The 26,060-nt window shown below is 35.3% G+C and overlaps 3 protein-coding genes across 8 annotated transcripts; 1 reads left to right on the top strand and 2 right to left on the bottom strand.

Moving 5' to 3' along the window:
* Positions 1-1,631: 1,631 nt before the first annotated feature.
* Positions 1,632-5,136, top strand: LOC117930246 (probable serine/threonine-protein kinase PBL7). 3 transcript variants are annotated; one of them, XR_004653885.1, is made up of 7 exons: positions 1,632-2,185; positions 2,336-2,580; positions 2,877-3,262; positions 3,538-3,670; positions 4,097-4,186; positions 4,367-4,578; positions 4,692-5,136. XR_004653885.1 is itself a non-coding variant. In XM_034850803.1 (6 exons), exons 1-6 carry the CDS (start codon positions 1,879-1,881, stop codon positions 4,520-4,522), a joined length of 1,317 nt encoding a protein of 438 aa, XP_034706694.1. In that variant the 5' UTR covers positions 1,633-1,878; the 3' UTR covers positions 4,523-5,136. The 3 variants fall into 3 exon arrangements, 1 of the variants encoding a protein (XP_034706694.1); XR_004653886.1 differs by having other exon boundaries at positions 4,689-5,136; XM_034850803.1 differs by having other exon boundaries at positions 1,633-2,185; positions 4,367-5,136.
* Positions 5,137-7,891: 2,755 nt separating this feature from the next.
* Positions 7,892-16,896, bottom strand: LOC117930247 (DNA excision repair protein ERCC-1). 4 transcript variants are annotated; one of them, XM_034850804.1, is made up of 9 exons: positions 16,621-16,896; positions 16,397-16,496; positions 14,143-14,246; positions 13,924-14,023; positions 13,717-13,793; positions 13,421-13,520; positions 13,168-13,239; positions 13,010-13,078; positions 7,892-8,577 (listed from the first exon to the last, which is right to left on the bottom strand). In XM_034850804.1, exons 1-9 carry the CDS (start codon positions 16,857-16,859, stop codon positions 8,245-8,247), a joined length of 1,194 nt encoding a protein of 397 aa, XP_034706695.1. In that variant the 5' UTR covers positions 16,860-16,896; the 3' UTR covers positions 7,892-8,244. The 4 variants fall into 4 exon arrangements, with proteins under 4 accessions (XP_034706695.1, XP_034706697.1, XP_034706698.1 ...); XM_034850806.1 differs by having other exon boundaries at positions 8,491-8,577; positions 13,010-13,101; XM_034850807.1 differs by lacking the exon at positions 7,892-8,577 and adding an exon at positions 11,473-12,812 and having other exon boundaries at positions 13,010-13,101.
* A 6,096-nt stretch (positions 16,897-22,992) lies between these two features.
* Positions 22,993-24,638, bottom strand: LOC117931219 (E3 ubiquitin-protein ligase ATL6-like). Its single transcript, XM_034852143.1, has one exon. The coding sequence runs from the start codon at positions 24,542-24,544 to the stop codon at positions 23,282-23,284; it is 1,263 nt and encodes a 420-aa protein (XP_034708034.1). The 5' UTR covers positions 24,545-24,638; the 3' UTR covers positions 22,993-23,281.
* Between the last annotated feature and the right edge of the window lie 1,422 nt (positions 24,639-26,060).

Below are 26,060 nucleotides of genomic sequence, written 5' to 3'. Positions count from 1 at the left end.
GGTTTTCCCTTTTAATCATGATAGGGTTTGAAATCTTTTCACCAAGGGGTTTGAGTTCTAGTATTGGATGCTTCTGTGGTTGCACTCCAAAGAAGGAAAATGCTTTATCTTCTAACCACCTTTTTGTATGATGTCCTTCAAATGTATGGTTTTATTTTATGGGATATTATATATAGAACAATTGACAGTACGTATTGATGTAGCCATACAATTGTCATTTTCCATCCAGTAGTGCCTAGAGCAAAAGTTTCAAAAACAGCTATTTGCAGACCCAATAACATACACAAAAGAACACAAGTCCAGCTCACAGAGCACACCAGGGTATCCACCCAAAACAATGGGGCCCCTAATCACTAAAATACTCAAAAACATCGCTTTGGCATTTTTATCCATTCATAAAAATAAAGCACCATTTTTTCCAACCCCCAATGTGTAAATAAACTCAAACCTTCAACATAAATGCATGTTTGGTAATTGTTTTTTAAAATAATTTTCTGTTTTTTTTTTGTTTTAAAAATGGTTTTTGTTATCTAGTATATAGATATAAAAAAAGAAAAATATATTTGATAATAAAAAAAATAAAAATATCATGTTTTAAAACATCTTTTAGTTCTTTTTAATTATTTTTTGAAGATTGTTTTAAAAAATTAAAATAATAAAAAAATAAATCACGTATAAAAATTATTTTTAAAATATATTTAAAAATATTTAAAATATTTTAAATTCTCGAACAAACTTTTGTTTTCGAAAATTATTCTTAAAAATGGTTTTTTTTTTTTTTTTTTTTTCAGTTATTTTAAAAAATACCTTCCAAACAAACCCTAATTGCATTAAATCCAAAATATCATGGTTTGTGGGTAGTCCTACTTTTCCAGGAATTGCTGAACTCAAAACAAGTTGGGATTTGGAGTCTCTTCTTCTCCGAGTTTCCTGCACATTTGCCTTGAGAGTACCACACTAAGCAAAGAGAGTACTAGGATTCAAGACCCAGCTACAGCCTACAAGTCAAAGGATAGATTGGCAGGTAACATTAAGTCATTAACTAACCACCCCCAAGACAAGAATTATATATAGATGTGGATTTTCCTTTGAAATGGAGCAGGGCAAGGACATGTGATTTTGAGTTTTCATAACCACCAATATTCAGTAGTCAAGGCTTTTGGCAAGCCTAATCAATGAGGAGTGCTTTTCTGCTTTGTAATCACATGCTGTGTGATTTTTGTAAAGTGAGAAAGTATTTATGTAATCCAATAGTCTGAAAGTTTATCCCAAGAATCTGGTGAAAGAACCCTAACATTACTCTCCATACACATGGTTTCAAATGAGTGGCATGGTGATTGTATCACCCATGTGGGATCGCAGGTCTTGCCTCTTGATTCTGATTAGAGTAATACCAAGTCCCTTTCATGGGCCAAGCTGCAATTTCATGGGTGGTGCCATACCTGCTCATAACCACTTTCCCTAATCCTCATTTAAGGATTGGATGAGACAGTATTTTATCAGACTGCAGATTGATCTATCATATGATTATTATTTATGGATATGAAGTGGTGCAAAAGCTTCCAAGCAAGACAAAGACCATACCTTATATATGACAAAGGAAGGGACAGAAAGAAGTACAGGGAGAGAGAGAGAGAGAGAGAGAGAGAGGGAGAAGGAGGGAGAGGGAGAGATAGGGGAGATGGAGAGAAGCAGCATGACCTCCTAGAAAGGGAAACTCAGCTACCATAATACGTACACTGATTTTCATGTTTTCCAATCCCAAAGGAAACACAACCTCTCTATACATTTTAACATCTACCATCTCATCTCTGTCATTCACTTTATCTCTCTCTCTCTCTCTAGTAATTTCTTCTCTGTTCATTGCTCTTTGTGCTCATGGAAACCAACACCACTGCTACTCCTGCAAGCGCACCTGCAAACAACCATACCCATATTCACCATCACTCTCATTCACAACCGGATACCCATCACCATGGCATTCTCCCCTCCAATTCCATGCTTGTTATCATCATACCCACCATCTCAATTTTGCTCCTTGTTGCCATAATTGTAATTGTAATAATGCTCCGGCGACTCAAATCTGCAAAAAACAGAGGCAGCAGCAAAAGCAATAGCAGCAGCAGCGGAAACCAGAATTGCAACTTCATCGCTCATACTGCTATAAACTTCAATTCTAGCCCAGGTAACAACTCAACACTCAAATCCCACATATGTCTAACTTCAATTTTAGTAGAAAATTAATGGGGTTTTCTACATTTCCCATCTTCTTCCCCCTGTTTGAATTCTATGTATTTCTTTTTTCTTTTTTTGTGGGCATTTGAGAACATGGCAGATGTGAAGAGTGGGTGTTTATATGGAGGAAGTTTGATCCGTGCACCTGCAAGTAGATTTAAAGGAGTTCAAGTATTCACATACAAGGAGCTTGAAATGGCCACAGATAAGTTCAGTGAAGCCAATGTGATAGGGAATGGAGGGTTCGGAGTGGTGTACAGAGGAGTCCTTAGCGATGGGACTGTGGCAGCTATCAAGGTGCTGCGCAGGGATGGGAAGCAAGGGGAGCGTGCATTCAGGATAGAGGTGAGTGAGTTCATTTATTGCTTTTGTTTCTATTCTCTCTTATCTTACCCTCTTCCTTTCTTGTTTTCTGTTTCTTCTAAACAAAGTAGAGCTTGCATAATCAAAACTAGACAAGAAGTCTTGTTGTAATTGAGGGACAGAGTTTCAATTTCAACACTCAAAGAAAATTAGGAGATAGTCAAAATAAGAGAATTTTATTGCTACAATTCTACTCTGTCGACTGCATTTGTTAATTCTATTCAACCTTGCACATGGGTGTACGAAGAAATGACATTAAGGGATTCATTTTTTTGCAGGTGGACCTACTGACCCGTTTACACTCTCCTTACTTGGTGGAGCTGCTTGGCTACTGTGCAGACCAACACTACAGGCTTCTGATATTTGAATACATGCCTAATGGTACATTGCAAAGCCAACTCCACCCCTCCCACAACCAACAGAGAGTGTTGGATTGGGGAACACGGTTGAGGGTGGCCCTTGATTGTGCTAGGGCCCTTGAGTTCCTCCATGAGCATGCAGTCCCCTCGGTCATTCACCGTGATTTCAAGCCCAGCAACATTCTCCTAGATCAAAATTTCAGAGCCAAAGTCTCTGATTTTGGCTTGGCCAAGACAGGTTCTGACAAGATCAATGGTCAGATTCCGACTCGGGTAATTGGGACCACTGGATATCTAGCCCCCGAGTGAGTGATTCATCATTTTCCATGCACCTCTCTTTCAGTACCATACTGCATCTCACACAAGAAATAATATCCAAAGATTTAACTATAGCAGTGGTGACATTTCCATTTTTACATCTCTTTCAATAGATGTTCTTACATTCTTATTATAAATTTCCAATCATCCCCTAAATTCTGAAGCATAGAACCTTGGAACTTTAGTTGAAGACAAAGCACTAGCTAGTTATATGGCTAATCATCTGGTGATCATCTAATCTTAAATTTTTTTGATAATGCAGGTATGCTTCATCAGGAAAGCTTACTACAAAATCAGATGTGTATAGCTATGGTGTGGTTCTTCTAGAGCTCTTAACGGGCCGTGTACCACTTGATACCAAGCGCCCCCCTGGAGAGGATGTCCTGGTCTCATGGGTTAGTATAAAAAACAAATGATACATACTTGTACGCTCAGCACTGTTTTTCCAAATTTGCATTAATGAGATTTACCCACCAATATGGTTGGGCAATCATACCCATCATTTGCACTTACTATTCATTTTTTTTCGTACATAGCGATAGGATGAAAATATTGAGGAAGCAACATATTTCACAAAAAGGGTAATGTAATTTTTTTTTTCTGAAGAAAAACACAGAGCATTGAGCATAAACTCTCTTTCACAATGAATCCTCTGATACTAGAACTAATAGATAATTTACTTCTATAATTCTGTTTTCTTGCTAAAAGTCACCATTTCTATTGAATCTGAATTAGCCTCTTGAATTCCTCTTCTACTCTGCAATGAGCCACAGACATAAACTTCTAGAAGTGTTGTTTATTATATTGTGTAAAATTTTCAGGCTCTTCCAAGGTTAACTAACAGGCAAAAACTAGTGGAAATGGTTGACCCAGCTCTACAAGGCCACTACTCAAAGAAGGATCTAATTCAGGTCAGCTTCAGTTTTCACAATTGTCATTATTGACAATGAAGATTCAACTAACTGTTCTTTGTTTTTTTGTAATGGTCTTATAGATAGCTGCTAATGCAGCTGTCATCATCAGCATTATTGTCATTATTGACAATTAACATTCAACTAACCCTCTTTTCTTTTGATGTACTGGTATTATAGATAGCCGCTATTGCAGCTGTGTGTGTGCAACATGAAGCAGATTACCGGCCCCTAATGACAGATGTTGTGCAGTCACTAATCCCTCTGGTTAAGAATCACTCTTCTGTTAGTTCCTCTTGTTCCTCCAGATTTCAGATGCTGAGCCCAAGGTATTAGGAGCTTCATGGAAGATGCAAAATTGATCTGTTCAAAATCCAAGCAACCCTTTCCAGGTTCATCCCACAGAGAGTCACTGAAAATATTCAGCAATTTTTTATTAAAAAAAAAAAAAAAGATTCTATGGATTCTTTCAGACCCCATTCAATATTTTCATGTCTTTCAGCAGGGTTTATGTGATTGAGAGTCTTAGACAAGAGTCATAGTTGGCCAGCCTGATTTTTCAGCATCTTAAAAGTCCCACTGTGCATTTCATATTAATACAGCTACTAGCTTTAGCAACAACCATTACCATTCACCAGAGCAAGTAACATGAGGAGAGAAGCAAAACTTATCAGAGAAGCCAGCATCAATACTCTGAATCAGAAGGCAGCTTGGGAACTTGGCTTGGTACATAAGATGTTATTGTCCTTTGTAAGCAACCATCTTGAACCATAGAATATCCTGTAAACCAATTTAGGTACGTTGTTAAAGATTAGTGAATCCGTTACTAGATTCTTTGCTTGAGGTTCTGGAATGAAAGAGACGATTGCAGTCTGTGTGCATGTCTGTAATTGAACCCTTCCCAGAAAAAAACATGAAAGTGAATACTAAATTACTTCTTTTCAAGGGAATCTAAAAGGGATCAGATAATTTGCAATGAAACAGGCTCATTTCCAAATGGTATAAGAACAAATAGCCTTAGTTCAACTATTATAAAAAACCCAAAGGAATCATTTTATTCAATGGGATTTCTGGAAGTACCTTAGGATAATGTGAAACAAGGGTTTCGTTGCTTGGAATTAAATTATGTTTCTTGTTCATTTTTCTTTTTTTTTTTTTTGTTTCCTGTTGATGGGAAACAGTTAGTCTAGAGATTATGGCCCAATGAAAGGGACAGAAGTTCAACCAGAGGACAAAGAAAAGTATCTTGTTCAGAAACTCTGATAAAAATCCAACTCAAGAAGTATGCAAAACGAATGAAAAACCTCCAAGGGATGAGATTTAAGATGAGACAATTTTGGGACCTTAGCATGAACAAGTGAATGGCAGCATGATTGTCCTTTTGTTTTTAACCTGCTAGATAGAACAAAAATGGGAATCTCAACCCAAACCTGTTCACAAGAAGACGAAGGAGGTCAGAGCAATAATTCATCTAAAGGGTGCCTTTCTTCTAGAGGGCTGTCTGTCAGTCATTCAGATGAACATTCAGTTGAGATGATAAAAGAAAAGACAGGAAAAAAGGACAGGATTTATGGACTTTGCAGAAAGGTTTTATATTTCTGTTTATCCAGAAATTTCAATCCTGGTTAAAACTGAAACAGCTTCAACATGGAATCTACCTTCAAATCTTCATCCTCACAATCAAATCTCGTTCAAATATTTGCAATATTGCATATTCTTATGACAAATGTAGGCTGTATTTCTTCCTGTGCAGTGTACTGTACTTACTATGGCACTGCGAGAATCAGTAGATCATCTCCTCATCTACCGTGGGAAAGTTAGAGAGTTGATTCTCTTTTTATTTGGTGAAAGACATGTTAATGGGTTGGGATGGGAGCTTTGTCGTCGGCAAAAGAGAAGAAAGGCTTGGAGAACAACACCTTTTTACCTTCTCTATAATCTTGAAGGAACACAACCGAAAAACCTTTGAAGGAGTCCAACGCACTAACTAATCTCTTAAGGACTCCCTTATATTTAATTCATATGTGTGGTGTCGTGGGAATCTTCTAGCTGATGGTCAAGCTGGTCCACTATCCTTAATAGACTCCATAGAGTGGTTCTGCTCTAAGTACTAGATTGGGGTTGTGGTTACGGTTGTAGGTTGATTCCTTTTGTTTTCTCACATGCACACATCCAGTGCACTGTGTTTGTCACATTCGTGAACTTGTTGAGTGTAAGGACATACATGGCAGACAATTATGATGATTCATCTGAAAGAATATTTGCTGTATTGAAGCATATTCCAAACAATTCTAAATCAAAGTCCTAGCAAGCAGGAAAAATACGAAGCAATGATTTAATGATCCAGGGAATGAGTGTGAACCTTGAAAGTAGAACCAGGATTGGTGTTGCAACAGCTTGCAGCCTTAGTCATCTCCAACAGCCGTACTGCAGATAAACCCCCAAGCAAAGCATAAGATTTGCCCCAGATAGTCCCCTTTGTCCTGTCCTTATGCCCTAGATTCTTCCATCTCTCTGATCATTTTTTTCCACATCAGACAGGCCTCCTGTGTTTTTTTCTTGGGATCTTCTTCTCATAGTTCTGTCTTCTTCAACATCTTCTCCTTTCATGGACTCAGAATACCCGTTAGAAAGAACACCATGGTTTTGATCATATTCTATTAATTTACATGAATCCTGTACAACACTACCCAGTTTAATCAGTATCTATCAATGAAATTTTTTCCACCTCTGACAAACTGTCCTGGTCAAGGAGATCCACAAAGCAGGTATAATCATCTGACTTGGTGCAATCCAGTGGGCATTGAACACAGAAGCAGACTAATGAAGAACCCTTCTCAATCCAACTCATATGAACAGAGGCACATTCAATCTATGATGATAAAAAAGTTGTTCATTTTATCAACAACATAGTTGCCTTGCTGCATCAATGCACTTACATTTTGCATCACAATTGTGGAAATTATGGAACCAATCTTTATAGGTTTCTAGTGAATATGTATGAATCCCGTTTCGGTTGTCCAAAGCTTTCAAAATGAACAAGCAGAAAGAATGCTCAGAGCAAATATCATACATTTTGACAAGCTCTGAACATAAAGAATAGAGGTGAAGTAATTGGCAGTACTATGAAGTTTGTTCTACAATTATGGTACAAGGAAAAACTTGCCTATATCCACAGAAGAAATGAAAAACCACACCTAACAGTAAGGAAGAGAAAGAGATACGAAGTGAAATTTGGAGAAGCTGCAACTGAACCTCTGTATTGGGCTGTTGGGGGTCCTGCCTGGCCTTTTTCTGCGCTTTGAGTTTCAGGCCTCTCACTCTGGCTTTCTGCAATTTGAAAGGACTATTTTTGTTCTTTGGCTAGTAACCCAATAAGGCAAGAACGCAAGAAACTAAATACCATGGTTCTACCAACAGGTAGAAAAACAAACTCAATTGGAAGCCAACGATTTTTAAGATAAGAGCAAAGAGATGTAATTTATGGATTAGAGTGACGTGTGTTAAGCTTTTGATGATGCCTTGGACATGAGCTTGCTTCAATTCTTCCTTCAATTTGCATCAATGGAAATTGTGAGCATTGACCTGAATATGTTTACAGAAGCATTGTGATTGAATTATTCATGTGGAAGTGTTAAATGGAAAGACAAATTTTATACATTGGCCATTTTTTTTTTAATCTTCACCACTCTTAACTTCAAGGGGTTTGACAAGTATGTAATACTTCACCTCTTTCATTCAGGATAGATCTGTAAGTAATACAAAACTATCTTATTTCAGGCAATTGAGGTTTACAAACTACACCTTTGGCATATGGTCAAATTTCTGATCCCCACAACAAATGGCATGACAACAGATAAATATCTTTAGCTTAGAAAGCCACATGCTTTGAAGAAGAAAGCAAACTCTCTGACATGAACGGCACCTCATTTTGCTGTCCTAGCCACTGGGTGGCTATGCACTATGCTCTCTCTTCCAATGGCAATATATAAATGATCCTCAAGCATTTCCTCTCATCAGGGCCTTGGATTTGAGGAAGGTTTTGAAATATGTTTGTTTTAGCTTGCAGCCCCTTCATCAGATGGCTTATTTTCCGCTTTTGTTTCTGGGGCATGACCTTTTTCTTCATGCTTCTTCCCTTGTGGTCTATTGTTCCTTTTACCAATTTTCTCTGAGTACTGAGCAAAAGCAGCAGACAGGGCTGATTTAACGGTCAATTCAGGTTCTTTCTTTCTACGTTTACTTGCATCTTCCACATCATTTTCAACTTCAACAACTTCATTCACAGAGGAAGGTTCAGCATTGTTGTGAACAGGATTTTCTGGAACAGCAGGGCAGCTGGGAACTACTCGCTTGAATGGTTCATGAAATGTGTCATATAAACGTTTTACCTGATCCATTGAAAAGGACAAAGGAAACTGACTATTAGTATCAGAAGCATTGAATCATTTTCAAACATACAAAAGGACACCCTTCAGGATTCCAGAATAATTGCAGCATTTTTCATCCTCGTGTTCCTCATACCCTAGGGATTCTGGTTTTGTATGAATGGGAGTCCATGGTTGGCATTCAGGCTTTCTTTATCAGTCTGTAAATGGTAAATAGATTTCCACCATTGGCAGTTATTTATTCAAGGATTGCCTGGGCAGTTCTGGAGATGCTTATAGAATATTTTGATAAAGGAATCCCGATTTTGATAGGTAATTCTAGCCAGGCACCCTTTGGCTACTAGAAGGAGGCTTGCAAGGCTTTGTATCAAAGTGGACCTCACAGAACCTCTTGTGTGCTAGGCTCCTGCTTGATGGTATTTATCAGAGGATAAAAGCAAAATATTAATTTGGTTTATTATGCTTTGGAAAAATTAGTAACCTGGAGGATTTTTCCTGGGATAAACCCATGGGAGACTTGTTAGAGGGATGAGGTGAAACCTCCGATAACAGTAAGGATTTGCTTGATCCCCTTAGGCCTGGCTTAACCACTCAGGTGGCAAGGATTGGGGTGGCAATGAGGAGGTCCCAAGTCTATCCCCTTATAGCAAAAGAAAATACCTACTAAAAAGATGGCAAGGAATGCCCTAGCTTGGGCTATATGAAGGATGAGACAAAACCAGGTGGGGAGAGAGTTAACCTGATGAACCATGGTGAATAAGATTTGGGACTCATGGAGTGCTCCTTTGGTCTTTGGATTTTGTCTCAAAGTAAGTGTGGTACATATTTGATTTAAGGATGCTAAGTACGGACCAAGAACTATTCTTGCAAGACAGCCCTTTTCATTCTAAACCGAGAATACACACTTACCTCAGGGTCTATGGATTGAATTCTTAACTTGTTCTTGTTTCTCTCCTAAGGGATCTACACCTACAATCCCATCTCATCATGTGTTAATACTTCCCGTGGTTAAGCCTTTTTTTACTCCCCAAGTCCTAACAGGATATAAGTGGACTGCTCAAAGCTTTCAGGAGTTAATTAAATGATGTAAGCCTGTAATTTTACAGCCATTATACCCCATGTTGCAGGGGACAAAGAGATCGGATTTCTGGTATTTGGGTTTTTCGATTCAATTTCCAAAAGTCAAGCCAGTGGGTTTCTCATAGGACTCCACCTCCTTTCATCTAGCTTGATTGATACAGAAATCATCATCCCAGCATTAATAATATTCATTCAATTGTTCAATGCCCCACCAACTGGTTTCTTACTACAGCTTATAACAATCCTAATAATCAAGTTTGAAGTCAAATTTGGTCTTCAGTGATGGCATCTACTTATCCAGATAAACAGAAGCACCAAGTGGATTACTTCCTGCAATCGAATTTATTTTGAGTTTCTCAAGGCCTCAATATACATAATCCAACATGAGGATAAATCCAGCCAATGGCAGAGAAGGTTAGAAGGAGCTTTCATCAATTCCCAATCGCACTGCCAATTCCTTGAGGCGGTTGTAATATGCAGCGACACCGTTGGAGGCAATGTTACTAATGAATATGAAAGAATCATAAAGATGCCTTGTTTCTCTTGTTCCCCTTCATTAACTAATAAGGAGAGGCACAGTGCAAAATTGAGATAGATCACTATCTACAATCATATACCTCCATTTTCAATTTTAAAATCCTTTTCTTCTCCCAATTCTCTATGAAACAGTCAGGAGACAGCCTATCATTGATTAGAGATTACCATAAATAAAGAATTTCTTTTTGCATTTTTCTATTTTATATAAAATTATACTTCAACTCCTATGCACTAATTCCAATCATTTTCCCTTTCTTGTCAATAATCACACATCCTAAAACCAGTTTTCATCCTATTCACTTTCAAGCTTGCTGACTTTTTTTTTTTTGATAAGTAAACCAGAAATTCATTAAAGAGTAGGCAAAAAGCCACACAACATACAAGTGGTATACAAGGTGGCTAAGGCCTCTAAAACAAAAAACCAAGAGAGACTCACCACCCCTTAAGTGGATGCTAACTACTCCAAAAAGCCTATAAGGGAGAGAGACTCCTCACCTATATACAATCTAGCCCAGCTCCATAAATTACAAACAAAAAAATTCTTGAGTTTCTGGATATTTAGCAACCCCCCCCCCCCCCCCCCCCCAAAGGCTAATTTATTCCTCTCCTTCCAAACCGTCCAAAAAATACACAACGGGATGGATTTCCAAACCTTTTTCCTTTTCTTCCCACAAAAGGGCCCCTCCAGCTAATTAAGACCTCCTTTACAGTTTCTGGAAAGACCCACTTAACATCTACTAACCCAAGAACAATATCCCACAGGACTCTGACCACTATACAATGTATAAGAATATGATTTACATTTTCTTCTTTACAACCACACAAAAAACAACAATTTGGGAGTTGTAACCCTCTTTTCTGGAGCCTATCAAGAGTAAGCACCTTCCCTCACGTCGCCTCCCAAGCGAAGAAAGCGACTTTGGTTGGAACTCTATCCACCCAGATACACCTTGAAGGGAAAGCAGTGTCATTAGGATTTGCCAGCAGGCTATACGCTTCCTTGACCTTGAACTGTCCATTTCTTCCTCCCTTCCAAAAAACTGAGTCTTCCTCCAAAGAAGGCCTATGACCCCTCAAAACATGGATCAAATCCCCTACTATATCCAACTCCCAATCATTAAAGTCCCTCAAAAAAATTAGATGCCAACCTCCTTGACCAGAATTTTGGTCCCACATTTCCTCCACCGTTGCATTCCTATGAGCAGCCATGACAAAGAGGAGGGGGAAACAATGGGACAGTGCTGTACCAGTACACCAATTATTTGTCCAGAATCTGATTTTGAAGGACACTTACATTAGTCTGGCTCATAGTGCTTGACTTAAGCTTGGCCCTCCCTCTTTAAAGCCTTAACCAACACCATTGAAGTGGACAATACCCGTGTTCTTATGAACACAGATATTTTGTTGTATACTTGTGTGTTCTACCCGCACGTTTGTGTTCTTAATCCGTGTTATGTTCACTACGGCATGGAACGAAAGTTGTGTCCTAACAAACAGGGACCAAGACGAGTTGCTTTGAACACGACCTATGATTCGTATTATAGAGAACATGAACCAATGTCCGTGTTCACAAGAACACAAACCAAAGTCCATGTTCACAATAACACAAACCAAAGTCCGTGTTCACAAGAACACAGGAAGAAAATTATCTCCATGTAAATTCAATTACAATGATTCAAAGAATATTTTCTATTGTAAATTGTTTAGATCTTGACTACTGAGAAATTGACACGTGTATTCACTAAAGGTATAAAAACTGAGAAAAAATTTAGAAGAGGTTAGACAAAAATTAGTGTAACAACAACCATCTTAGGCAAATCAGAATTAAATCTATCCAAATTCTGTAACATACCCAGAAACAAGAGGCTTCTGTAAATTCAGATTACTGCAGCTTTGGAGCTTGACCTAATTAGACAATATAAAATTATTCTTAAACAAGATGAGATATCTTTGGTTCAAGAATCTTGAACGAAGTGGTTAAATTTTGGTGATAGAAAAACAAGTTCTTTTTCTCCTGTCTCCACTACAGTGAGAGGTCAAAAGAATCATATCATTGCTCTAAAATATTTGAATCAGAGTTGGTGTTCTGACCAACAACTCCTAAAGAATAAAGCTGTCAGTCATCTTCAGGAATTTTGTACAGAAGACAGTTATTAGCTTGTCTGGCCTCCTCTTCACAATACTACAAATTTAGGCAAGAACTTATCTGCTCTGTTTAACATATAGCATATAGCCTCTGGACCTGTTTCAGATGATGTTTTGGGCTGAAGTCAATATGGATGGATTGCTCTGGGAAGCCTAGAAGCTGCTGGTGCTGGTGTGTCAGATTTGATATGAGCATGGGGTGAGTTTTGGTCTTTGCTTCAGTGAGAGTAACTGCCCTAATGTGACAATTTTCATGGACATTATACAGAGAAGGGCTTATCCTCACTTGGAAGGCTGGACGCTGCTGGAGAAGAGTCACTGAGCAGCAAATGGTCAGGTAGTTGTACGAATTATTCTCTCAGTACAAAGAGAGGCCTAATGGATCCTCTATTGAAGTACAGGGCTCTTCTCCAGAAAGGGTTTGTTCACATCCCTCTTGAGCTGAATGTTTGGCCAATTTAGCTCCTGATGTTTGGCTAATAGGTATGCCAAATTGAGAGGTGTTAATTTCACTAGAGGATTTTGACTTTTTGTTTTATCTGTTTTTTACACTAGTATTAAAAAATAACAATAAAAAGGAGGACACAAACAAACAAAAAAAGAAAAGAAAACAAGAAGGGTAAAAAAACAAGAAGCAAAATGGACTATATGAAAGAAAACAATGGAAAAATACCTTGCGCTCCCCTATACCAGGGCAACGAGCCAGATCTTCCATCGATGCATCCATGATATGAGAAAGAGACTGCAATAAGATGACAAACAACTCTAGAAGAGATGCTAAGAACACTGGGCCATCAATTATGAACATAAAGGAGTAAATAGTAGGCATACCCCAAATGTGGAACCAAGGGTAACTACGTCAGTCTTGTTAACATGTCGAACTGTTGTTAGAGCATGAGTTAGCTACAACAAAGGGAAGCTCAATAAGGTCTACGCAATGTTGAAAAATGCATTTTGTGTCAAATTTATGATATATCATATCATTAAGTAAATGGTATGATTGTAAAACTTCTTAAGAAATAAACTTAAATCTTTTCCATAAAAATATATACATGATAATCAAAGACTTCAACATTATAAATACCCGTGATAAATAGTCTGTATCCGTTTGTCCTTGAATAATGTCTGCAGGCTTGTTTTCATAGACTTTAATTGTCTCCAGGTACCGCCCACATTCTTCCAAGCTAGAACAAAAGATAAAATAAGAGGGTTAATGAAAATGAAATTAAGTTCTCTTACTTAAAATGATCTTCAAAAGGAAAAAAGACATATCAGACAAGGCCAAATGCATTTAAGAAAGAAATGTGCCATTTGCAACAATATTCAATGAATAAAGTAAAAATGCCTCATTTCAATAAAAAGCAATGAAGGTTAATGTACCTCCAAGCACACAAAAGGGTGCAATCATGAAGTAGAGCTGTTCTAGTGACTTCAAGTAAAGGTTTAATAACATCCTCCTGGAACAAATGACAACAATGAGAAATCACATCCTTAAGATCATGTGGAAAGCATAACTGGCACACATAATTGTCAATGTGGTTTCAATTCTCTGCATAAACCAATCAAAATATTAAACAAGTGGCTTACCACATCAACATGGCATAAAACAACACGAAGCTTGAAGTTCTTCTGCAATTCTCTTATACGATAGTATAGGTAGTCAGGATGAAGCAGATGATACCGAAGACTGCATCAAATAGTTGGCTTAACACCGATGATGTATAAGAGAGAATTTCATAATTTATGTCTAAATTAGCCTAAGTTATATGTATCAGATCCAGAGACCAGAAGTAATTTACAAGCAACCTTAGATAGAGTGCACAGGAGTTCTGCCCAAGCAGGTAGTCACAAACAATATCTGCAAAATTCCACCTCACATTCCTGATGTGTTTGAGCAAGGGATTTCCCTTCTACACACGAAGAAAGGAAATTAATGTCAAGGCTAATAGGGGAGGTAATATTGGAAGAAAATCTCAAGAAGTACCCTAGAAAGGCCAGCATATCATACACAAAACTCCAAAAAAAATTAACTACTCTCCAACTAAGATGGGGGTAAATCTGGTGAGAATGGAATAAAGAACTAAACTATGAATGTATACATAAACTACAACCTTGAAGTTTTAAGTATAGTTGATGATGAAAAAGGAGCCTATATAAGCTAAAACAGAAAATTAAATTTAGATTTTTAATAGTCAAATAACCTTTTTCACTTTTGAAGTTGTATGAAAAAGAACACTAAGAGCGGCTACTCTTCTCTATAGTCTTATCTTAAGATATTCTGAAAAAAGAGGAACTAAATTTTATTAAATAATGGTTAGAAAACCTTCAACTTTACAATTTATAAAAACCTTTAAATAGAAATATAGGATTACAAATCAGTTATGAGTAAAAGCATAAGTCTTAAATCTTTTAATGGGATGGATGGGATACTTTTCCATTCATAATAATAAGTAGATTTTTGGGGTATTAAGAAATAGAGGGGTAAAAACTCCTTGTATACGTCCTATGTACTATGGTGTACTTTTTCCTATTATTAATTTATACATACCTATCTTTACCATCAAAAAAAAAAAAGAGGGGAAAAAATGGATATGAAAAATAAAAGGCAATTATGATCTTGGTAAACTGACCACTGAGGAAGTGGAAGAGGTTCGGTTATAAACTCAAGATATGCCTATTAATCAACCTCACTATGATAATAATTGATAGTATTAACCAAAATTAACAAATACATTCATTCAATTTTTTATTTCCAAAGCACCGAAAACTCAACTTCCCTTTTCTTATTATGCTTTTTCGACATATTTTGAATGGCTTGATCCTTTAGGCAAGGAGAAAGTTTTTTTTTTCTTTTGGGATAGGCTTAGGCAAGGAGAAAGCTACTACACATAGTTAAAAAATGCACAAGGTTAACTTAAAGGCACAACTCAAGGTCAACACCTAAGCAAACTGTCAGGTGCCTGAGCCCATGGCATAGTAGCACATATGCTGTGTTATGTGCAATTTTATAAAATATTGTGCATTTGGACATGCAAACATTTGTCATATGCCCATCTGTCACCAAATGTAATCCAAAATTCAAATCCAAGCTTGAAAGAAAATCAAGATTTGAAGCAGTGAAAAGAAGCATATGAAAATTAATACATAGTTAAATTTTTAAGAATAAAAATGACTATGTTTAACTGTTTAGGAGCTGAGAAACTTAGAAACATGAGTAAAATATAAGCACTTTTTAGGCACTAACATTTTCCAATTCAATGTCAAAAGTATATCATTTTTGCTTCGACCTCTCAAAAGAATCAGTTAAAAAAAAAAAAAAAAAAAAAGAACCCACAAAAATAAGGCCAAACCATCATCTTAGCCATGAGCTTAACAAAAAGGGACAGAAATGCTCTTGCCTTGGCAGGTGAAGCACCATAGATAGGGAGCCACTGTGCCTTGGCCTCACGCATTCCCTTAACAACCATGCTTCCACAATGATAAAATCATAGGCAAGGGTGCATTTGCGTATCCCTCCAAAATTGAATTATTGTATTACAAGTGCTGGTATGTTAATAATTCCGTGTGTAAAACCCATTGTCACAAAAGAAGCCATTGCACTAAAAAAATGGCAGCCATCATTGCAGCCACCTTAATGGCAAGTGACAATACAACATTGGAATAGTCAGGACCCGCTTACACCCAGGAAAGAAAATGATCTTTTCAGAAATGCTATCATTTTCAAAAAATAAATCATAAATAATAAATAATAAAAATAATAAATCATGCCCATATTAGGGATCATTTTCAATTTTTGAATACCTGCATTTTTTTTTTTAAATTGATAAAAACAATATTTTCACATTTTCTATTTTGCTTTTGCATTTTTTTAAAAAATTTTTAATTTTCATGTTATCCAAAATAGAAAAGAGCTCTCATTTTCTCTACCAAACTTTCCCATCCATACTCCGGACTTCAGATTTCTAGATTCAAATCCCATTTAACACCTGATGAAACCATTTAATCACCTACAAACTAACAAAATATATCAAGAAAAAAAAATTTACAGAACCAAACTCACCTGCCTATGGCTCACAAGAATTGCATTGCGACTCTGAGCAGAACTCGACAACGACGGCGAAGAAGAAGACGAAGAAGGAGCCTCCAATTGCTCAACTTGCCTGAGACAAACAAAGGCACCATTCAAATTTCAGAACATAATCAAAATTTCCAAAACCCTAATTTCCCTATAAAAAAAAAAAAATACACAATTGCAAAAACCCTAGCAGCCGATGGAAAGGAGACCTGGAAGAGGGGGGAGGAGGAGGAGGAGTAGCAGGAGGAGGAGGAGTGTAGGATTGGGAGGATTTGACGAAGGAGAAGGCCTGAGAGAAAGAAGGGGAAGGAGTGAAGAGAGACGAGGTCGTTTTGGTTTGAGAGCTCTCCAGAACTTCTTGGTATGAAGGTATCTTTATTACTATCGAGCTTTTGTTCTTCTTCTCGTCATCTCTTTCTCTCTGTTTTTCTTCTTCTTCTTTGTTCATAATTTTGCCTTCAGAGTGAGACCTCAGATTTGGTGGTCCGTGCTCTACAGTTTTAACTTTTAAGTCCAGGGTGTTTACGTCATGGGCCTTATGGCAAGGTCAATTTTTTAAGATTAAATTAAAGATTGGAAAAATGAAAAAATAGAAATAAAAAGATTTTTTTTAGAGGTAATTAAAAGTAGGATCCTCACCCATTTTCGTGAATTTTGATAGAGTATAATTGTGTTTGAGTGAAATTAGTATCAAAATTTAACAAATTGTTTTTCGGTGTAAATTGACTTATTTAATAATTGAATTAATTAATATGATTATAATTATAATATTTTTAAGCTATATCTAATTTGAAGTGGATATCAAAACGAGTATGACAAAATACGAGTTAACGGTTTAGGAACATCAACATAAATCTACCTCATAATATATCATTATCAATAACACGATCACATAGCTGTGTTATCGAGAACATGGACGCACAATCTCAATGAATATTCTTCTATTATAAACAGTTACCAACCCAAGCAATCAAAATATGACATGTAGAGCCACGTTGAAAGATAAAAGTCCAAAAAATGTTTTAAAGAAATCAAGTATAAACTAAGTCTACACATGACTTATTTAAAATTTGATTTTAAACCAATAAATCGGATTAGTCATAATGATATAAATAAAGTCGAACTTCATTTGATTATTAAATAAGATCTAATTATTAAACATTTTTTTTATAAAATATTAATTGTTTGCTATTTAGAACATATTTGAATTTACGTTTTTAATCCGATTATTATTGATTCCATAATTTATTGATTTATTTAATCAAATGTTTTAGTTTTAATACGATACGAACATGACTCACCAATACAAATTATCAATCCTAATTAAAATAAAAATGGCACAAAAATTATTTATAAGTTTTGATAATAATAGACAGATGAAGATCACCCATGTAACCAAACCACTGTCTTATCATCTCTTAGGTTCATGCATAAGAATCTTTGTTGAGTCAAATTGTTATGAATTTCATAAATGTTCTTATAAACCTAGATGGGCTCTATGTCAAAGATTACTGTCATAAAACTTCCTATAAATTTTAAAAATTATGCTGAGTAAGAATGGAGGTTTAGAATATTCACCTAAGTATCTTCATAGACCATAAATAGATTTTGGACAAAATTTAATAGTCTTATGTTATGTTTGGTTGTAAAAAAAAAATTAAAAAAATTGATAGAAAATGTGAGAAAAAAAAAATAAAAAGAAAAATAAAAATCTAAAGTTGATAAATTATTTTTATATTTTACTTCAAATTAATTTTACTTTAAATTAAAATCCTACCGAGATTCCATACCAAGCTAAGATGTTCAGACAAAAAGTCCACGTTGCTTCTAATGAGTAAAATAAGCATTTTACTCCTAGTGAGCCTCCACCGTACCTTATGGTGCAATCAAAACTATGTTGTGCCCTAATATCCTACTTAAACCAAAAATCCATACACACATATGAAGATTACTCGAGTAAGAACTATTGAGACCTATAGAATAATTGGCTCCAATAGAGGTATCAAAACTCTATGATTAATCTTCATTCCAAATTATACTCCGATATTCTATGAAATTATAATAAAGCAAGATGTTAGCATCCATGACCTATTATACCATTGTATGTTATTCTTAATGAATAGATATCTATAACTAAATATGGAAATAGCCATCAACGAACTACGTTACCTCCTATACATCGAGTTACAAGTCCACATTTTTATAATCATTTCACATGTTTATATTTAAAACCATAAATGTTAAATTCCATCAAATAGAATTGTCATGACCATGAATTAAGAATGATCATTTATTTTAGGGCTACTCAAGAGGATATTAATATCTCTTTCATAAGATATTATGGTGTCTATATTAAAGATGTTTACTACCAATGGTTGAATCAATGATTACCTAATATATAAAAAATATATGATTGTTTTAGAATCTCACCTGTATGACACTTGGGGTAACCATTGACCTAGGCATTAGTGCAACACTTATTCAAGATAGTGGCTTATGAGATAAGACATATCGAAGTGATAACATTAATGACATCTTTCTTCATATGTTCTATTCAATGTGTTAACACATACCCATTGGTACATCCACCTTAGAGTCTAATTCTAATGATTAAGATAAATCATCCCACTAAGTAAGCGGTGTTGGGAATCCTAGATTGTTTCATTTTCCTAGCCTGGATCTCATGAAGTGCATGTATCTACCCCATGCTTCTATAAATCTAAATAAAAGTGGAATCATAACATTAAAAACACTAATATGATATTAGATTAAAAGAATAATAAAAACATACCTAGATTTAGATGTTCCCAGATCAATTCCAAATTGAAAAAGATGTTATTAAAGAATCCAAAACCGTAGAAGATGTTGTAGATCCCATCTACCCAATAATCTTACATACAATCCCTCCAAAAATGGTTTAGGCATGAGAGAGAGAAAAAAAAAAACCCTTATTTCCAAAGGGTGGCTAGGATTTCTTTCTTTGGAGGGTCTTTGGAAGATGATAGGAAAAACTAAAACTCTAAGCCCTAACAGGGATATTTATTAGGCTCATTATGAGCTTAAGTGACTTGAGCCCAAATTAAGCTTGGGTCACCTAATCTAACTCACTTGTGTCCTAATTAATTAATTAACCTTATTGGGTTCCAATTAATTAATTAACTAATTCTAAAAAGTGAATTCATAAAATCTAGTGCAACCTTAGGCTATATATAATTACTACTTAAAAAATGTGAAATGCATGACAATTGTTATCTATGATAAGCTTTTTTTAAGTAATAATCAAACTCACCTTAAGCTTGAGTCATTTAATCTAATTTTAAAAAGTTCGAATTGAACTTTAATTAATCAATTAGCTTAGTCCAAAGGGATCATTCATAAGCTCTTGTGCAACCTTTTGTACCAAAATACCCTTATGCACACAAGTGAATTAAAAACCCATACAATTCTCATAAATTGTGTCATCGGGGAGTATAAGCTTGAATTGAGACTACGGGAACCTATAGGAAAATTTTGGCTTCTCAGAATTCAATTTTAAAGTTCACTTAACATCCTATTACAAAGAAAAAACTACAATTTAGTATCTTGTGTACATTACATCGAGATACAAGAAGTTAGGTCTGTGACCTATTATCCACTATATGTAGACTTTCTATGAATTGATGTTCGTAATCTAACAAGGTATGTGATATCAACTTCTCAAGATTACTTCTTAAATACTTGATTTACAAATTCTTATATTATATAATTATCTAACATACTCAAGCTCATAAAGAGCATATGTCAAATTCTATTAAAGGAATTACTATGACCACAAATTTCGTGACTACATATCCTTGGGATCACCTTAGGGGACACATTTTTCCAATCTCATAAGATATCATGATGCCTCTATTGATAATATTTGTAACCACCAACCTTTATTAATGGTGACACAATCCATAGGAAATGTAGGAATAGGGTCACAAACGCTAGTTTATTCACAGTGGGAATGTCATCCGGATGATTAAAACCAATTATCCTTTCAATTAAGAGGTAGTACACTACATCATCAAATAGGTTGCCTAATTAGTTTAATAAATCAACTTGTAGAATTCTTTTACCATTTATATTGTATATTCTTATAATATATTTTTCACCATGATATGTTGTATATATTTATAACATTCTTTTCTTGTTATTTGAGATTAACTAATTAATTGTCATAATTCTTTTCACTTGTTTAGTAGAAACCTTTTAACAATGTTTTAAAAATCGGATCAGACCAATAAGTTCAATCAATCAGAGTGTCAACTAGACCTTAGTTCATTTCGATTCACTAAAATGAAGTTGAACAGATATTGAACTAGTCAACTTGGTGGCCTAACCGCTAAATTGACAAGTTGGCTCATTCAATTTGGCTTCAATTTTCTATTTTGTTTTTGAAAGCCCACTCATTGAAAACGCCTTTATAAGGTAATTTGAGCCACTCTAGTTCCAAATCTTCCGAGGTTGGATTCAAAGGGCCCTTTGGGCTAAAAGCCATATACACTACATTGAGATGTGTCAACAAATTTGTATGGAAAAACATTTAAAATATATATAATATAATTCCAAAACTTAAAATAAATATAAAGATACTGTAGATAAAACAACTAATAGTTTTGAAAATAGTGAAATATATAGCTATTAAAATATAAAAAACTTTAAATAATAAAATCTTATTTATAAGAATAATAAATAATTATAAGTTAAATATATTTAATAAAATTAGAAATATTAAAATTTTAATAAATCTTCATGTTTATCCTTTTAATGTCTTAAATGATGAAATATATTTATAATTTATAATTTTTATGTTTTTAATTTTTAATAATATAGAAATTATATATTTATGATATCATGATTCAATCGCAATTCAACCATTGATCAAACCATTGAATAGTGAAATAGTAACTTTTCAAATTCAATGACCAGTAACTTTTCCAATTCAATTATCATCCTAGTTATGAAAACATTGTTTTTTTAAAGGCTTAGAAGGTCCCTCAACTTATTTTCTAGCACTGGTTCTTAGCTCCCATCTTTTTCGAAGCATGATCAAGAAAAAGAAAATCAACTACTAATATTTGTCATTAGGCATAAAATGTCAAATGTAAAGAAGAAAGCACCAAACTCCTTACCAAGTCTTATATTCTAGAAAGATTAAACCCTTGATGCCTCTCTATGATAAAGTTTGGTGAGTCAACAAAAGCGTGCTTGAACATAAAGCTTTTTCAATGGCACCAAAGGCCGACGGTGCCCACAAAGGAAAGAGACGACCACATTCCCAAGAATATTTTCCAAGTTGTATGTTTCAAGTCTATGGATTCTTACATAAAATAATTGAAGTCTTTGTATTGTAGTCAATTCTAGTGATGGAGATTCAAGAATGATGGGGTTCGATAGAGTTTACGTTTATGTACATGGAAGATCATGAGTGGATGTGGCCATTTGGATAAGGAAGTAAAGTGAAAGGAATCTCATAGAGGAAAAAAAATAGTTCAATTTGTAGTGAAAACAGAATATGTTCATTTGGATAAAGCTTCAAAGTAGGCAAAAAGGTAAAGAGAAAGCATCGTATGGGACAAAAAAAAAATCATTTAATTTATACTAAAAAAATAATAAAATAAAATAAAATATTTTAAGATTTAAGTGATATTTATTTATTTTTTTATTGAATAAAAAAATCAAAATATTATTTTTTTCTATTTAATTATAAATCGTTAGTATCAACTAACATAATTAAAGTAGTATCAACTAATATAATTAAAGTGAATTTATTATCAGTTCAATTAAGGTAAAATTACTTTTTATTGAATAAAAAAATCCAATATTTTGAGTTTTTGTATTAAAAAATAATAATAATTTCCATATTTTAAAATTCCTTGATATAGAAGAGAAAAGGAGAAACAAATTTGAGGCAAATGCGATAAACTCTTGATATAAAAATGTATTAGCTTGTATTATAATTTTTAAACTTACAAAATTAAAAATATTTTTAATATCTTAATTTTTTTTTAAAAAATATTTTAAGAATCATTAATTAAATAGTCAAATAAGATTCACTAAAATGGAAAACAAAATATATATTCAAACAATATCTAAATTTTAAAATATTTTAATGATTTTGAGAAAAAAAAAAAGAATTAAAAAGGTAAAATTTGGTTAAAAATAAAAAAATTAAAATAAAGATACATTATCATAAATATAAATTTTCTTTGCCCATCCAAACATGAAAATAAAATTCACGCTCTTTGTTTTTCATTTCCAATTTTGTGAAAAAACCAACTGTCATTCGTCTATAATAAGATTCTGACAGCTTTCAGGCTAATTAAAGGCCTGACGGATTCAATTCATCAATGGCCCCACACAAAATTGGCAGAAGCCATTCCTCCAAACTAGGAAACTTCCACCTACTGCCTTGTTTGTTTGGCTGTTTTCCAAACAAATTAATGCAGATTTTTCAAGCCCCGTTGATTAAATTAACTAAATATATACACTCAAGAACCAGCCATTCCTTTCTAACTAAAATTAATTGTTGCTATTTGTCTTAAGCCACACGGTCCTTTAGCACAAAATGGAAATTTTAAATTTCATATCCTCATCAACAACACGGTTATTTACAACAAACAGAGACGAAAGAATGGGCTTCAGAAGGGTTCCCATGGGCTCCGGCCCAGTCAAACGGGTGATATTCTCTGGCGGTGGTGGGCCCAATATATCGACATGATATGAAACTCCAGACTTGGTCTCTTTTTAAAAAAAAATTAAAAAAATTGAGATGATTTATAATAAAGTTTTAATGAAAATGAGGAAAAATAAAATAAAATTAAAAATACGTGGGACCGCTAAAACTTAAACCGGTGGTCGCGGGGAGCCGACCGGTTGTCGAGGGGAGCCGACCGGTGGCGTTCCGGCGGGATCGCGTTTGGCACCAAAAGACGCCTTGGGAGTCAATGTAGGCTTGCGCGGTGAAGTTGAGGATGTTGCCTCGCCGTCGGCAGCCACCTTCGGCGATTTTAACGACGATGCTCTGGAGAAGAACGGCGGAGTTATGGAGAAAGTCCACCGATCCGACTTCCCCGACCGCTCCAAACGGTCAAAACGGCGGAAGTTTTTTCCTCGGCTGCTTCCTTCGCCGGCGGTTCGGTATCCCTGCCGCGAGCTCCCTTCCCTTGGCAACACCAAGAGACTCGTCGTGCGGTTTAGAGCTCGCTTCATTATCTGTTTGCGCACGTCCTCCGGCAGCTTCAGAGTGAACCGCTCGCAGTTCTCGCCTGGTTGGATGAGCGAGTGACCGGTAGAGTGCGACCGAGGAAACTTTCGAGGCCGCGTCGATTTCGATCTCGGAGGTCGGTTCTGGTGCAGCGATTGGTTTGGGTTTATCACATCAGGCGCTTGTTGGACATCAGTTTCATCATCCGCCACTCGAATCGAGACCTCGCGTACAGCGTTGATCTCCGATCTCCTATCCTCACCGTCATGATCGGATTCACCGGCTGATTCCGCCGCTTCCACAGCAGCGGAATAGTCGGTGGGCACCGCCGGCTCAGTCAGGTTCGCGCGGCATACCGGGCACGTAACGTGCGAAGCCAGCCAAGCATCGATGCACTCCGGATGGAACACGTGATCGCACTTCGGAATCAAACGCAGAGTTTCATTATCCTCAAACTCATTCAGGCACACGGCGCACTCCAGCACGCCTTTCCCGATCTTGAGCCCTTTCACGACAGAATACTCAAACGTGGGAAATGTTTCGAGCACCGCCTGATCCAGACCACGCGTACCGCGTCGCGACCGACCAAGAGCGGCTCCGGCGGCCGCGCGAATACTGCCGCCGTTACGCGAGTCGGAGCAGTGACGGATGTATACGGAGAAGAATCCCATCAAGAAGAGCGCAGCTACAAGGATTACGATAATAATTGCCATGGATGAACTGAACCGCTGCTGCTGGTACGGATCGTTGGACGTGTCGGACTGAGCTCCGGCGAAAGGCAGCAAGAGCAAGAGAATCCAGAGAGACACCGTGCCATGCTGAGAAAAGCCACCAAAGCGAAGCAGCCCACAAACGAGAGTGGCACCATTCCTGTTCGCCTGGGAAACTGAACCGCTGATCATCGCCTCGGTATAATTTTTTCTTTTTCTGGGGAGTGTGTGCTAAAGTGCGCCGAATACGGCGTGTTGTATCAGGAAAGAGAGGAAGGGAGGAGTATATAAATGAGGGAGAGAGAGAGAGAGTGGCGTGGGATTGAAGACATAGACTCTGTTCTAAGCTCTGACTTTAGAATGGACCCACACAGACACACCTTCCCATTGGAGGGTTTCCACTGCTTATGGTACTGATGACGTCACCTCCTGGTCATAAATGGTGTGCCACATGGACTAATGTCCCGTTTGGACAATTTTCCTGGAAAGTGGCTGGCTGGGAGGAAAATGTGGGGAAAATCATGTATCATCTCGATGTATCTTTTCAATCAACAAAATTTATCTTTTAAACAAATCCATCATTTTTTTTCCTTAGTAAATTTGGAATAAAATTCCATGATTTTAATTAAGAGCTGTTTTATTTATTTATTTTGATTTTACATTTATGACCATGATCAATTAATAATGACATGGGTAATTAGGGAAGGACAAGTATTGTTCAATTAATGGATGACTTAATTTTGGCACGTGTACAAAATTCTTGGATTGTGACTAAATTTGTGTAGTTATTGCCCACATTGTCCAACTCAAATTTTAATTGAATTCTAACCCATTGAGCTACCTAAATTTAGTGAACACCTTCCCCAACCTTTGACAAATTCTAGATTTACATATTTTTTGAGAATTTGTTTTAAATTAATGTTGTCATCTAGAACCTATTAATGTTAAGGTAATAATTGGTAATTATTTTTAAAAACCAATTTTGAATACCATTTTTAATATTTTGTAAAACAAAATTCTGTTTGAAAACTTAAAATATTTTTTAATTTATTTTTAATATTTTTAAATATGTTTTAAAAATAATTTTTATATTTAATGTTTTATTTTTAATTATTTTATATAATTATTTTTTAAAATGAATCTTAAAAAATAAATGAAAATAATAGAAAACAACTAAAATATATTATCTGAAAACATCTTATTTTTTATTTTTAAGAATAAAAAATAGAAAATTGTTTTTGGTTGTGAAACATATTTTTATATTTTTTTTAAAAAAGAAAAAAACGTTTTTAAAAACAATTGTCAAATAAACTTTAATATTTTCACTTTTTCAAAAAAGAAAAATGGAAAAAATCTTCTAATTAAAATCTCATTTCTAAAGAATATTACGAGAATATTTTTTTGTATTAGTATATTTTTTTCCCAAAAATAAGTCAAGAAAACTGTTTTTATGCTTGAGTTATCAAATAAAATTTTCTAAAAAATTAATTAAGTAAATGTTTTGAAAAATTACCATTTGTAAAGGGTTTTGTAGACCATTCCTGAACATTCTATACTATAAAAGTATGTTTTTTTTTTTTTTTTTTTTTTAATTTCGACATTGAAAATATTTTAAATTCCTCATTTTCCAAAAGTATATTTGAAAAGAAACCATTTAATTATCTTATATAATTATTTTTTGCCTTTGGGATTGGGTGGATGTCTTGAA

This window comes from Vitis riparia, chromosome 14, assembly GCF_004353265.1.
Source record: "Vitis riparia cultivar Riparia Gloire de Montpellier isolate 1030 chromosome 14, EGFV_Vit.rip_1.0, whole genome shotgun sequence".
Taxonomy (NCBI): Eukaryota; Viridiplantae; Streptophyta; class Magnoliopsida; order Vitales; family Vitaceae; genus Vitis; species Vitis riparia.
Note: the sequence above shows the minus strand (reverse complement) of the source record. Positions and strands in the feature narration are given on the sequence as shown.